Below are 13,669 nucleotides of genomic sequence, written 5' to 3'. Positions count from 1 at the left end.
ATAAAAACGTACCAGTTATTCTGGTAATTATTACTTGTGTGACTTCTTTCATGCAACCATAAATAAAGATGGTAGATGAATCCTGTTTACGAGACAATGTTGTGCAACTACCACTTTCAGCATGCAATGAAATGCTGCAGCTGAAAAGTATCAATTCTCACTCCCAGACCACTGTGTGCACTACCTGTATAGCTCAAATTGACTACAAAAAAGCATATTAAAGGCTCTTGATCATTTCTCAGAGGTTCCTAGTAGAAAACCTTTTTCCTTCACAGCAGCCTCCAGAGTGGTGTTTGTAGTGATGTCGAGATTCTGTGTGGGTGTGCATGGTTCTGATGGATAGTGGTTGCCCTGTTATTAAGTTTGCCTGGTGTTGCCACGGCAGTTTGTGGGGGTGTTTTTTGCAAGGCACCTCTTGAAGAGCCAAAACCTATCCAACTACTAGGACCGTCCCTGTTTTTTTTTTTTTTTCTTCTTTTGATTAGGCTTTGTACAGCTTTGTACAGACACAGCAGGATGGGTTTGTAAAGCATGTACTCATTTTAGATGTAAAAAAGGCCAAACTGTTATTTAAAAAAAATCTCTGCAGAGTTTTTCATCCATATTGTTTAATCCACAACACCCCTACATGTAGAGATTTTTGAGTATGAAATTGGTAAAGATTGAATGATTAAGGTCCGGTAGAAAATGACAAGAAGGGGACAAAACAAATGAAACAGTGACAGGTGAAGGTGAGAGGCAGGAAGAGACAGAGATACATACACAACTTTTTATATAGACAAATTGAAGAAAATTTTAAATTGAAGTAAATAATTGGTTGTTTGTGTGTGGCCCTGCGATGGACTGGCGACCTGTCCAGGGTGTACCCCGCCTCTCGCCCATTGACTGCTGGAGATAGGCACCAGCTCCCCCGCGACCCACTATGGAATAAGCGGTAGAAAATGACTGACTGACTGACTAATTCCATTGTAGCACTGGTTTAATGCTTTGTTGCTGTGCTGCTAGAAGACAGACTTCTGCTCCCAGTCTCAAATCTTTTGCAGTCTCTAACAGGTCTTCTTCTTGGTTTACCTTGTATGTAGCTACCTCCATTTATATAAGTTCTTGGGATATTGCTTTATAACCTAACCCTGCTAACCAAGTTCTTCTTGTTCTTGATGATACTTTTCACTAAACCTTTGAGGCATTCACAAAACAACTGTCTTTATATGCACATTTAATAACACAGAGGTGAACTCTATTTACTAATTCGCTGACTTCAGAAAACGATTGCTGCACTTTTTTTTAATTAGAGTATTAAAGAGAAAGGGCCTGAATACAAAGCTAAACGTTTCAGATTTGTATTTTTAAACGATTTTGAAAATGATCTTTCATTTTTTCCCACTTTAATAGCTATAATAATTTGTGTTGGCCTATCAGATAAATTCTTAATAAAAGACCATTGAAGTTAGTGGCTGTAACATGACAAAATGGATATAAATACTTCTGTAAGGCACTGTAAGTGACCATACAATAACAAAAACAAGAGTTTGAGGAAAACAGAGAATGGTTTACTGACACATACAGTTGTGGTTTACAATGCTGCTGCTCAGCTGTTATTATGTTACAGTTGAGGGGCAGATGGGGTGTTCAAGTGAAGACAAGCTGTAAAGGTTAGGTAAGGGTCAAGGGCTTAGGACAGGAACTTTAACACATGAGAAGGATTATGTCACAGAACCATACCACAGAAATACTGAGGCTGTTTGCATTTTGATTTTTTACCAACCCTTAAGGTTAAGCCCCAGAAAGACAAGATGAGTGTTACAAAGGAGAAGCAATGTCTGTGGTGCAGCTTTCCACTATAATAGAAAAAAAAAGGAAAAAAATGTTCGGATCCATCTTTATCTTCCTCCTCCCGCTGCATTGTTTCTACAGACTTCTGCCCGCACTAAAACATACAGCCATTTGGGATTTCACCAACAGACTTGGCACGAGCCATCAGCGCCTTCATCTTTTGTGTTTGTGTGTATGTGTGAGTCCAATCACGCTGAGCAAGCTAACATTAGCAGTTGTCAAAACGGGCAATAGTCCTGCTTCCATGCAGTTAGGAGGACAGCAGAACAGAGTTGAGTAGGACAGAAGCAATGTATTTCCTTTTTCTTCTTTGTTAACTTACCATGTCTGGTCAAGTAGATGGTAGCACTGGTTGGGGACAGTCCAGTGCCCCCAGGGGGGTGAATGTAAGGGGGCATGACACAGACGTCTGTGGCCTTCCACCTCATGCGGAGTGGGGCTATGATGGGGTCAGGCTGTCATGCCTGCAGCCTCCACATGGACAGAGACTGACGAAAAACAGCAACAAATTACCTGAGCAGGGAAATAAAAGACAAGTGAGACAAACATGTCCTAAACCCTGGCCATATCACATCATTTAGTGCTGTGTCACACACACTTTGATTCATGACTCTTTATAAAACATCAGGAGTGAGTGTGCATACACATTCATTTGTTTGAAAATGTTTGCTTGCATACATTAAAAATGCCTGCGTGTGCATAAGTCTGCAATTTTACTTTCTTGTGTGCATGAAGGTGGATGTGTGCGCAGGCATCAGAAAGGGACCCACCAGAAACTCTGATGCATGAATAATTAATGTATTTAGTAGTTCATGTAAGCAGTTTGCGTTAACACAGACAGAACACCAACTGCTGCTGTCTGGAAGTCACAGGGACTGACAAAGGAAGCGGAGGGCTGAGAACGAGAAGATGCAAAAATTCAGAGTATGAGAGAAACATAGACACAGAAAACTAAACAGCAATTTAAATTTTATATAAAGGTCAGGACAGATTTATTGAGCCCCTCTGGTAAAGATGTGTTCTTTAAAATAAATTAATCGTTTATTGCAGTTTCATAATCTCACACTGACAAGTTATTGAAAATCCAACTTATAATATGAGTCTATTCAATCAGTCAGGAAATAACTCCTACATTAGGAAATAATTGTTTTAATAAAATCACCCCTACCAATCTCTTTAAATTAAATGTTACCTGAGAATTTTTATTAAACTTTACTTTTTAACAATTATCAGAGTGTATTGTAACTTCAAATAAGTAATCCACGACTTTCAGTTTCCCTGGGGCATAAATATGACACAATTAAGAGACCCATTTTATTTAGCCACTTCCACAGGGCTGGATGTGGACTCATGTTATAATGCCACCAAACACAGTGAGCAGGACGTGAAGAGAGATAAAGAACTGCAGTAAAGACTGGCATTAACTTTTTTCCAATAATCACAAATGTAAACAGGTGCCAAACTCTACTGGAGCTTAACTGGAACTGTGTCCATTAATCAGATTGGACTAAGATTAAGATTTAGTGCTGCAAACACTCTGGGAGGGATTGGCATAAAGAAAAGACCTCATGCCCACTGCTAAGTATAGTGGGGGATCCCAGATGATGTGGGCCTCTTTTTCTTCTAAATGCTCTGAAGGCCTTGTTTGTGGGAATGGCATCTTTAAACTGGTGATGTCTATAAAAACTGAAAATGGGTTATGGATAATTTAACATATATGGTCAAATCAACCCAGAAATGGTTCTAGAGCCACAAAATCAACCATCTTCTGAGAAAATCTGTACCTTTAGTCCTATAGAAAATATTTGATGTAAGCTGAAGAGAAGAGAGAATAAGAGAGGATCCAGGACTCTGGAAGATCTAATGAAATGAGGACTCGTCAAATATTCTTCTCTTTATATGATCTAACCTTGTGAAATGTAAGAAGAGAAGACCAAGTGTTCTCCTACCAGATAATTGGGGTTATGCCAAGTATTGACAGCAATGGTACCAATCATTTTGCCTCAAAGTTGTTTAAAACACTTGTATTGCTGTGACTGCAATGATATGTAGTCATAGCAAAGCAATCTGTTGTCAAAGTCGAATGCAAAGAATCTTAAAATACTTTTTGTCATCGCTTTTATTGTTGTTACAATAAATACCACATAATATCTAGATAAGGTCAAAATTCCCTATCCCTATTTCAGCCTCTAGTGAGGCCAGTGAGGTCTTGCTGATTAAAATATTTTCTTTAATAAGGTTAAAGATTAGTCTCTCCTATCAGTGGGGTAGATTGGCTTTTAAAAAACGTTTTCTTGCTGTCATGAAACATGGTGCAATGAGTCCTGGGTATGAAAGCCTGTTTGCAACTCAATACCGCACAACTGTTGACTTGCAGCCTCTGGGCCAATTAGTGCAATTTTAAAATACTGTCTTTTCCCCAACTATCATCAAACCCAATCAGCAGCGTGTGAAATGTGGCACTAATCAGATTAACATGTTTGTGGGGAAAACTTGAAAGGATGCCTTTTTATCTTTGTGGTATGACTTGACATTGAGTTGACAAGAGATGAAGGTGCATTTGGGGCTTGTGCTGAGTATTGTAATTATGTAAATCTCCACCTGCACCACATTAAACAGCCAGATAGATAAGAGAATAATGTGCAACAGAAACCGTTTGGATATCAAGATTAACAGGAGGTCTGTGAGAGTTCAGCTGACTGTAGATCCTGTGAAGCAGTCTCTTCCATGAGTAACCTTCACCAACCTGTCAGGAGTGTCAGCAGGTCTTTTACTGCTGGTTAAATATGGAAATTGTGGTTGAGCATACAGATGGAGAATAGGTTAACTCAGAGAGATGATGAGGAACGGAGTTGTGGAATAAACTCGTTGATGAAAGGATTCTGGAAAATAAGATGGGGCAGGAAATCCCAGCAGGAGAGGGGAAATAAAAATAGGTGCAAGGGGTAAACAAGGAGGACATTAAGATTCCTCTCCACCACCACTAGAGTCATTTAGTTTGACTTTGTGTTAGTGTCAGTGTCGATTGTTGCGTGCAAATCATATTGCTGCTAATTCTGGTTAAAGTGCTGTTCATAGTACCTGCCAGACACTGAGAAAAATATCAAACGTATTGCAACCTATTGTTCTGATATTAAGCTTTCACATTTCTCCAACAATTTTAAATCTGTTTAAACCTTCATTCGTCATTGTTTTTTTTCTTGATGTTCCTGTTCATTCTAGTTCTTACTCTGAATCAACTTTCCTTTCCTCGACAAAGTGACAGAGGCATGAATCAAGGAAGCTCTGAAGATAGATTTCCTGCATGTGATTAAAGTCACATTAGCTAAGCTCCTCTGGGAAATTTCAAGATATTCTTTATAAATGAGCACAGTAGCGTTGATAAGAAAAGAAAGATGTTTTAGAAATTCTCTGGTCTTAATTTAAAGAAAAGCATGTTTCCTTTTAGGCTGCATGTGTTTAAAGCTGTAGTGATGTACATAATGTGTTTGTAGTAACCCATTGAGAATATTTAGAACTCTAATTAATTAATGCAGACTAAAATTTTCTCCGTTGGGCCTGCTTTGGATGATACTTCTAGTGACTCCACATTTATGCCATTAATTTAATAATTTGAAATTTATTGAGCAACACAGTGAACTTGTTTGTCTTTAGTGGTTAGTGAAAGGACAGGCATCTGAATTTTGGACCACCTGGAGATGGCGGAGGAGAGACTATTCAGTGCTACTTTAAAGAGAGTAGTCCAGTCTAGAAAAGATAAAAGCATGAATGACCCTTTGAATGACATCATGAGGAAGATGAGGCATAACTTTGCCAATTAGCTTCAGATAATAAAAATTAGACTGGACTACTGCGTTGACCTATCTGTCAAAATTGAGGTTTTTATCAAAAATAAACCCAAAATTCCTAATAAAAAGACAGTCAATTTGGTCCAAGAAGCCAAGAGCATATGTGGCAAGGTCAGGTTAATATAAGTATTAGATAATGTGGATGTAAATATGAGTTTAAATTCAATATAATGTATTTATTTAGCTCTAATCCATTCAGTTCAGTCCAAATCTTATTAAAATCATTTAGAATGATTCCTTAAAAGGCTCAAATTGTTTGAAAACTAATTAACTGATTTCTATCCTGAGAAACACATTGTATTTACACAGCAATATTCTCTTATAATGGGAAAGAATTTTAAAAATGAAAGAAAGACTTGTGTGAATTATATTTTAATCAAATTTTTTCAGTGTTTTCTCCTTTCTTTTGCTATGACTTACAAATGGTTGCCAAAATAAGTTTGAAATACACACTTAGGATTAGAGATATTATAAATTGTTAGTTAAGATAACCACAAACTGTGCCATATTGCTGCTCTGTTGTTTTTGTTGTTGTTGACCAACTGTGTCGCATGTTTTCTGTCAAGACAAAGCATGTCCATCCCTCTTGTGTCTTCAACTATGATAGGTTCTCCTCATAAAGTTTCCTCTAAATGTTTCTTGTCAGTGCACAGTGTAGTGATTTATGTCTCGTTCGGTAGGGAACTTTTATGAGAGGAGGTTAAGGATTCAGATTATATTTAGTGATGTATATTATTTTAGTCTTCTGCTGTAGGGTTTTATTTCCACTGGTTAAAGCCAAATACGCTCTTTTACAACATTAAAATTTTTGGCTCTACTCATCTCAGCTCTGTAAAAGGCTACTGTTAGTTTCGAATTTACCAGAATTTCGTGCTGCAACTGTGACAAGGAAATATTTGATGTATTTAAAACATTTTAGGAGCTTGTAGTGAAGTATTTTTTTCTTACATTATAAGTTGACAACACAAAATGGCCACTAATCATTTTTGTTGTGAGGCTGCTCAAATATGGAAAAAATGATAATCATATTATTTATTTAATAATAATGGTCAATATTGAACTTTTGATTATTTACTAAATTTACTCATCAATCATTGGTTTAATAGTGCCCAAAGCACAACTTGCAAAGCAGAAAGTTGCCAAATCCTTTTGATACAGATATTTCTTCATCAATACATTAATTGCACAGCCCCAGTTGCAGATTAGAAGTGATAACAGGTTGTTCTTGATGGTCGCCTCAGCAGCCATGTATCCCTGTTTAACCATTAGCTCCTATCAAAATAAATGTGTAATGTGGTGGTGAGCCAGACATTGTCAGAAAGCTTTTTTAAATCCATTTGACCTGAACATTAGGGCAGCCAAAATCTACAGTACAGACCAAAAGTTTGGACACACCTTTTCATTCAAAGAGTTGTCTTTATTTTCATGACTATGAATATTGTAGCTTCACACTGAAGGCATCAAAACTATGAATTAACACATATGGAATTATATACTGAACTAAAAAGTGTGAAACAACTGAAAATATGTCTTATATTCTAGGTTCTTCAAAGTAGCCACCTTTTGCTTTGATTACTGCTACGCACACTCTTGGCATTCTGTTGATGAGCTTCAAGAGGTAGTCACCTGAAATAGTTTTCACTTCACAGGTGTGCCCTGTCAGGTTTAATAAGTGGGATTTCAAGCCTTATAAATGGGGTTGGGACCATCAGTTGTGTTGTGCAGGAGGTGGATACAGTACACAGCGGATAGTCCTACTGAATAGACTGTTAGAATTTGTATTATGGCAAGAAAAAAGCAGCTAAGTAAATAAAAACGAGTGGCCATCATTACAGGTCCTTCTCAAAATATTAGCATATTGTGATAAAGTTCATTATTTTCCATAATGTCATGATGAAAATTTAACATTCATATATTTTAGATTCATTGCACACTAACTGAAATATTTCAGGTCTTTTATTGTCTTAATACGGATGATTTTGGCATACAGCTCATGAAAACCCAAAATTCCTATCTCACAAAATTAGCATATCATTAAAAGGGTCTCTAAACGAGCTATGAACATAATCATCTGAATCAACGAGTTAACTCTAAACACCTGCAAAAGATTCCTGAGGCCTTTAAAACTCCCAGCCTGGTTCATCACTCAAAACTCCAATCATGGGTAAGACTGCCGACCTGACTGCTGTCCAGAAGGCCACTATTGACACCCTCAAGCAAGAGGGTAAGACACAGAAAGAAATTTCTGAACGAATAGGCTGTTCCCAGAGTGCTATATCAAGGCACCTCAGTGGGAAGTCTGTGGGAAGGAAAAAGTGTGGCAGAAAACGCTGCACAATGAGAAGAGGTGACCGGACCTTGAGGAAGATTGTGGAAAAGGGCCCCCAGACCTTGGGGGACCTGCGGAAGCAGTGGACTGAGTCTGGAGTAGAAACATCCAGAGCCACCGTGCACAGGCGTGTGCAGGAAATGGGCTACAGGTGCCGCATTCCCCAGACCTGGGCTACAGAGAAGCAGCACTGGACTGTTGCTCAGTGGTCCAAAGTACTTTTTTCGGATGAAAGCAAATTCTGCATGTCATTCGGAAATCAAGGTGCCAGAGTCTGGAGGAAGACTGGGGAGAAGGAAATGCCAAAATGCCAGAAGTCCAGTGTCAAGTACCCACAGTCAGTGATGGTCTGGGGTGCCGTGTCAGCTGCTGGTGTTGGTCCACAGTGTTTTATCAAGGGCAGGGTCAATGCAGCTAGCTATCAGGAGATTTTGGAGCACTTCATGCTTCCATCTGCTGAAAAGCTTTATGGAGATGAAGATTTCCTTTTTCAGCACGACCTGGCACCTGCTCACAGTGCCAAAACCACTGGTAAATGGTTTACTGACCATGGTATAACTGTGCTCAATTGGCCTGCCAACTCTCCTGACCTGAACCCCATAGAGAATCTGTGGGATATTGTGAAGATAACGTTGAGAGACTCAAGACCCAACACTCTGGATGAGCTAAAGGCCACTATCGAAGCATCCTGGGCCTCCATAAGACCTCAGCAGTGCCACAGGCTGATTGCCTCCATGCCACGCCGCATTGAAGCAGTCATTTCTGCCAAAGGATTCCCGACCAAGTATTGAGTGCATAACTGTACATGATTATTTGAAGGTTGACGTTTTTTGTATTAAAAACACTTTTCTTTTATTGGTCGGATGAAATATGCTAATTTTGTGAGATAGGAATTTTGGGTTTTCATGAGCTATATGCCAAAATCATCCATATTAAGACAATGAAAGACCTGAAATATTTCAGTTAGTGTGCAATGAATCTAAAATATATGAATGTTAAATTTTCATCATTACATTATGGAAAATAATTAACTTTATCACAATATGCTAATTTTTTGAGAAGGACCTGTACTTTAAGAAATGAAGGTCTGTCAGTCCGAACAATTGGGAAAACTTTGAAAGTGTCCCCAAGTGCAGTCACAAAAACCATCAAGTGCTACAAAGAAACTGGCTCACATGAGGATCGCCCCAGGAAAGGAAGACCAAGAGTCACCTCTGCTGCGGACGATAAGTTCATCCGAGTCACCAGCCTCAGAAATCGCAGGTTAACAGCAGCTCAGATTAGAGAACAGGTCAATGCCACACAGAGTTCTAGCAGCAGACACATCTCTAGAACTGTTAAGACGAGACTGTGTGAATCAGGCCTTCATGGTAAAATAGCTGCTAGGAAACCACTGCTGAGGACAGGCAACAAGCAGAAGAGACTTGTTTGGGCTAAAGAACACAAGGAATGGACATTAGACCAGTGGAAATCTGTGCTTTGGTCTGATGAGTCCAAGTTTGAGATCTTTGGTTCCAACCACCGTGACTTTGTGCGGCGCAGAAGAGGTGAACGGATGGACTCTACATGCCTGGTTCCCACCGTGAAGCATGGAGGAGGAGGTGTGATGGTGTGGGGGTGCTTTGCTGGTGACACTGTTGGGGATTTATTCAAAATTGAAGGCATACTGAACCAGCATGGCTACCACAGCATCTTGCAGCGGCATGCGGTTTGCGTTTAGTTGGACCATCATTTATTTTTCAACAGGACAATGACCCCAAACACACCTCCTGGCTGTGTAAGGGCTATTTGACCAAGAAGGAGAGTGATGGGGATATAGATTTGTATCAGTATAACTATAATTATGCCCTACGTACCTCCAAATGAACACAAGGGATAATTATCTAAGTGGGGAAGAATTTCTGTGGGTCTCCTGAGCAAGTAGCTCTAGAAACAAGTCTATAAAATCATCTACTCTGACCTACACCTATAACTCATGTTTTAAAATGCTAAAAAGCTATAGGACTATGTGATGTAGTTAGATCAACTGTGCAACTGTGCTCAGTAATGCCTGTCTTCCTGTGTGCTACAATGCTGGTTACTAACAAAGGCAGCGAGGTGCAGCCAAGCTTCCTAAATCAATTTTTAATGTATTTCTTACACAGGAAAGCAGCCAGACTTTGCAGCGTGGCGTTTAGACACACACACACAAACATACATTCCTCAACACATGCTAGAATATTGACAAATCGAGTAACTGACGTGTTGCCAGCCACATGCCGCAGAAATTTGCACATATGTTTTACCACCACCTTTGATTGATCGGCTTGTAAATGGGTAAAAAAGTCTGATTTGCGTGTTTTTTCTTTATTGCTGACTTTAACGGACCATGGTACAATTTCTTTTTTCCCTGCTGTTTTTCAACACAGACAGCGCCTCGCAAAAATATTCAAATCCTTTGAACTTTTCTAAATGTAGTCATATTCCAACCACAAATTTTAATGTATTTTATTGAGACTTTGTGTAACTGACCAATACAAAGTAGTGAATATTCTTTCATTAGAGGGAAAGGATGAATGTTTTTCAAAGTGTTTTATAAATAAGAACCTGATTCAGCCCTATTTGCTCGGTTACTCTAAAATAAATAAAATCCAGAACAATCCAGGGCATTAATGAACAAACAGCATCATGAAGATCAAGAAATCTCACGATGTTCTAGCAGTGCAAATCACCCAGAGCATACTATACCATGGTGAAACATGATGGTGATAGCATTATGCTATGTGATGCGTTTCATCAGCCTTGAGATAAAGGCTGGATTTATGTGATGATCATTGGAGTTAAATATTGTGCAATCGTAGAAGAAACCATGTAAGAAGCTGCAAAAAACTCAATACTGGCTGAGGTTCTCCTTCCAGCAGGACTATGACCAGAGCTACAATGGTATAGTTTTGATCAAAGCTTATTTATGTTTTAGAATGGCCCAGTCCAAGTTCTGACCTAGAAATCCAACTGAGAATCACATATGCTGTCTATCCAATGTGACTGACAGACTGAAAACATTTGTCTGTAAATGTTCAAATAAGGTAGAAACACACCCCAAGACTTGGAGCTGTAACTAAAGCAAAAGGTATTTCTACAAAGTATTGAAAGAATACAAATACATGCCACACTTTTCAGATATTTTTGCAAATATTTTTAAACCAGGTATCCTTTTGCTTACATTTCACTGTTAGGCACTATTTGCTGTGGTCTGTCACATAAAATCCGAATAAATGAGATTTGTGGTTTTAAAGTTCCAGGTAAATAAAGACTTTTAGAAAGCACCGTATAATGTACTTTTTATGCAGACGTTATAAATGTGTGCACTACATTTTGAGCAAAATATTGGTGCGCCTTACAGTTTGGTTGATTGCAGCAAACGTCATTAAACTGATTCCAGCTGAAATGCTTGCTATGATTTAATGGATGTTTTCGCTAAAGCCATCCGGTTGGTTTGAAGTGGCAGCCTCGTTGCATATTAGACATGCCAAATTACTGTACTACCCATATATTCACTCAGCAATCTTAATTGTTTTCTCTGGAATGATGTCAGGATGTGTCTCTGTTACTTGACAGCGATTCAGACAAAATAGAGAGACACAAAAGCCTCAGGGACATTAGATAGGCAAGGCCTCACACTCACAGCATCATCATATAATTACACTGCAGCTCCATCGAGTTAATCACTTTTACATCACACTTTCTGAAACACTGTTAGAGTTGATAAGTGTTGGAGAGCAGGTAAAAAAACTGCAGCACTTTACCCTACAGCCTGAGACTGAGAATCAGCATCCTTTTATAGCACCAGTTAATGATTTTAAATGGATTAAAATTACATAAGATAAAGTAAAGGTTAGACTTAACACTGAACAAGTACTGGAATATTGTCATAATGTTAAATGTCCACATAGTGTCAATGTTACTGTCAGGGTTGTGTCAAATATTTGAAGAAAAACACAATGTTTGCACTGCTTAGGTTGCAGCATGCAAATTTTACTTCTTTCTGCCCCAGTTACACCATGATGTGGAACAATGATGTGCTGCAGTTTTGATGTGCTGTAGAAAACATGGCAAGTTGATGAGTTGCAGTTTAATGGCTGAGCTGGACCAGAACTGTTGTTGGAGCTCTGGTATAATTATATTGGTAATAAATATGCAAAGGATACTTGCATAGTGTCAACCATAGCTAGGCTCAATCTTACAGGTCTGCAACAGGACTTTTTGCACAAGCATGCAAATAATTTGGGAGAAACTTTACAATTGAAGCATGCAAATAATTTGGGAGAAACCTTACAATTGTTTTATAGTTAAGTTGTTTGAAAAGCAAATAGAATGGTGTTCTTTATTTGAAGGTAATTTCTTAATTAGTTTCTTGTTACTTCTCTCCCTGTTAAAATCTGCAGGCGTTGCCCTCTTAAGCCAAATATTCCTGCTAATGTTCACTTGGTTCATGAATTGTGTGACCACCATGAGTTACTTGGCATTAAAAATTACTAAACAGCATTCAGTTCACTTTATGTTACACTGAAAATTATCTGCTGATATCTTGAGAGTATGTGTTTTTGAGTGTGGCAAACATAACTAACATAATCTTCGGACTTACCTTTTCACCAGATACCTCAGACTGCACCAGTCTTATTGCTTGCTGCTGTCAGCCATTCATCCAAAGAAAACAAACGGTCAAAAAATTTCTCACAGGACCAACCATCGAAGGAGAAACTGACACTGATTCAGTTAAAGCAATCCAAACGCTCAAGATTGTGATCGGTCTGTTTCCCTCAGCCAGCCAATAAATTGTGCAAAAGGAGAGATTGTTTTTTTCTGTTGTTTGTTTAAAGCAAGGTGAAGATAGGCTTAGAGGAACATCAGAAAGGAAGGGGGGATAAGATCCTTAGAGGGAGATGGTTGGAGAGAGTTAATCCTTTCCTTCTGATCTTTTCCTTGTATAAATGATGCATCCAACGCTGTCCTGCTCCCTGACTTGTGCGCTGCCGTGTGTCTGAAAGGCGTGAGCGTGTGTCTGAGAGAGAAGGAGAGAGAGATGCAGAGCAAAAACAGGGTTGGTTTGCTGGCGTCATGCATTACCCCTCTCCGTGTGTCGCTTTGTTTGTGATTCCAGCGCTCAGACCGCATCCAGTGTGTCTGAAAGCGCGGGTGCCCTCGCCTTCCCTTCCTCTTTCTCATAAGTGCGTGCAGCCATGCATCTGGCAGGAGAGGGTGTGCGCGTGCCTTGTCAAATATAGCAACATTATTGCATGCTGCCTCATCTGCCTGCAGCTTTCCAACAGTGACAGAGAGGGGACGAGGGAGGTGGAATACAGAGAGGGGGATAATACAGAAGAGTGAAAGCTGTGAGGGGCGAGGAAAGAGAAATAAAGAAGAGGTAGGAGGTTGGGGAGGCAGAAGATGGGGTGGGATTAGTTTGATGGAAAGGGGGAAAGAAACAGAGATGTTCAACAGAAAGCTTGCAATGGAAGGAAAGGTGGAGGGAGGGAAGATGAGAATCTCCCTCCTCCACATGGGCTTTTCTCCTCCCTCGATTTATTTTCCCTTTTTTTTTCTCCTTACTTGCCTTTCAGTTTTATTCGATTCCCTCAGGCATTTCTCGTAACAGCTGGCTTTGTGTGTCTTTCTGTGT

At 39.3% G+C, this 13,669-nt stretch overlaps 2 protein-coding genes across 6 annotated transcripts in view; one reads left to right on the top strand and one right to left on the bottom strand.

Annotated features, from left to right (window-relative positions):
* The window catches only part of lrtm2a (leucine-rich repeats and transmembrane domains 2a), a 40,283-nt gene extending 26,853 nt beyond the window's left edge, over positions 1 to 13,430 (bottom strand). Inside the window, exons 1-2 of one of the 3 annotated variants that reach the window (XM_047389110.1) lie at positions 12,635 to 13,430; positions 2,156 to 2,346 (exon numbers count right to left, since the gene is read on the bottom strand). In XM_047389110.1, the coding sequence (XP_047245066.1) occupies positions 2,156 to 2,261 (106 nt within the window). In that variant the 5' untranslated portion in view covers positions 2,262 to 2,346; positions 12,635 to 13,430. The remainder of the gene's footprint in view (positions 1 to 2,155; positions 2,347 to 12,634) is intronic. The other 2 variants (XM_047389109.1, XM_047389108.1) reach the window with 2 other exon arrangements.
* cacna2d4a (calcium channel, voltage-dependent, alpha 2/delta subunit 4a) overlaps positions 1 to 13,669 on the top strand; it is a 158,754-nt gene that overhangs the window by 78,353 nt on the left and 66,732 nt on the right. The window lies entirely within an intron of this gene.

This window comes from Girardinichthys multiradiatus, chromosome 17 (genome assembly GCF_021462225.1).
Source record: "Girardinichthys multiradiatus isolate DD_20200921_A chromosome 17, DD_fGirMul_XY1, whole genome shotgun sequence".
In the NCBI taxonomy this organism is placed as follows: Eukaryota; Metazoa; Chordata; class Actinopteri; order Cyprinodontiformes; family Goodeidae; genus Girardinichthys; species Girardinichthys multiradiatus.
This window is presented reverse-complemented; position numbering and strand designations above follow the sequence as displayed.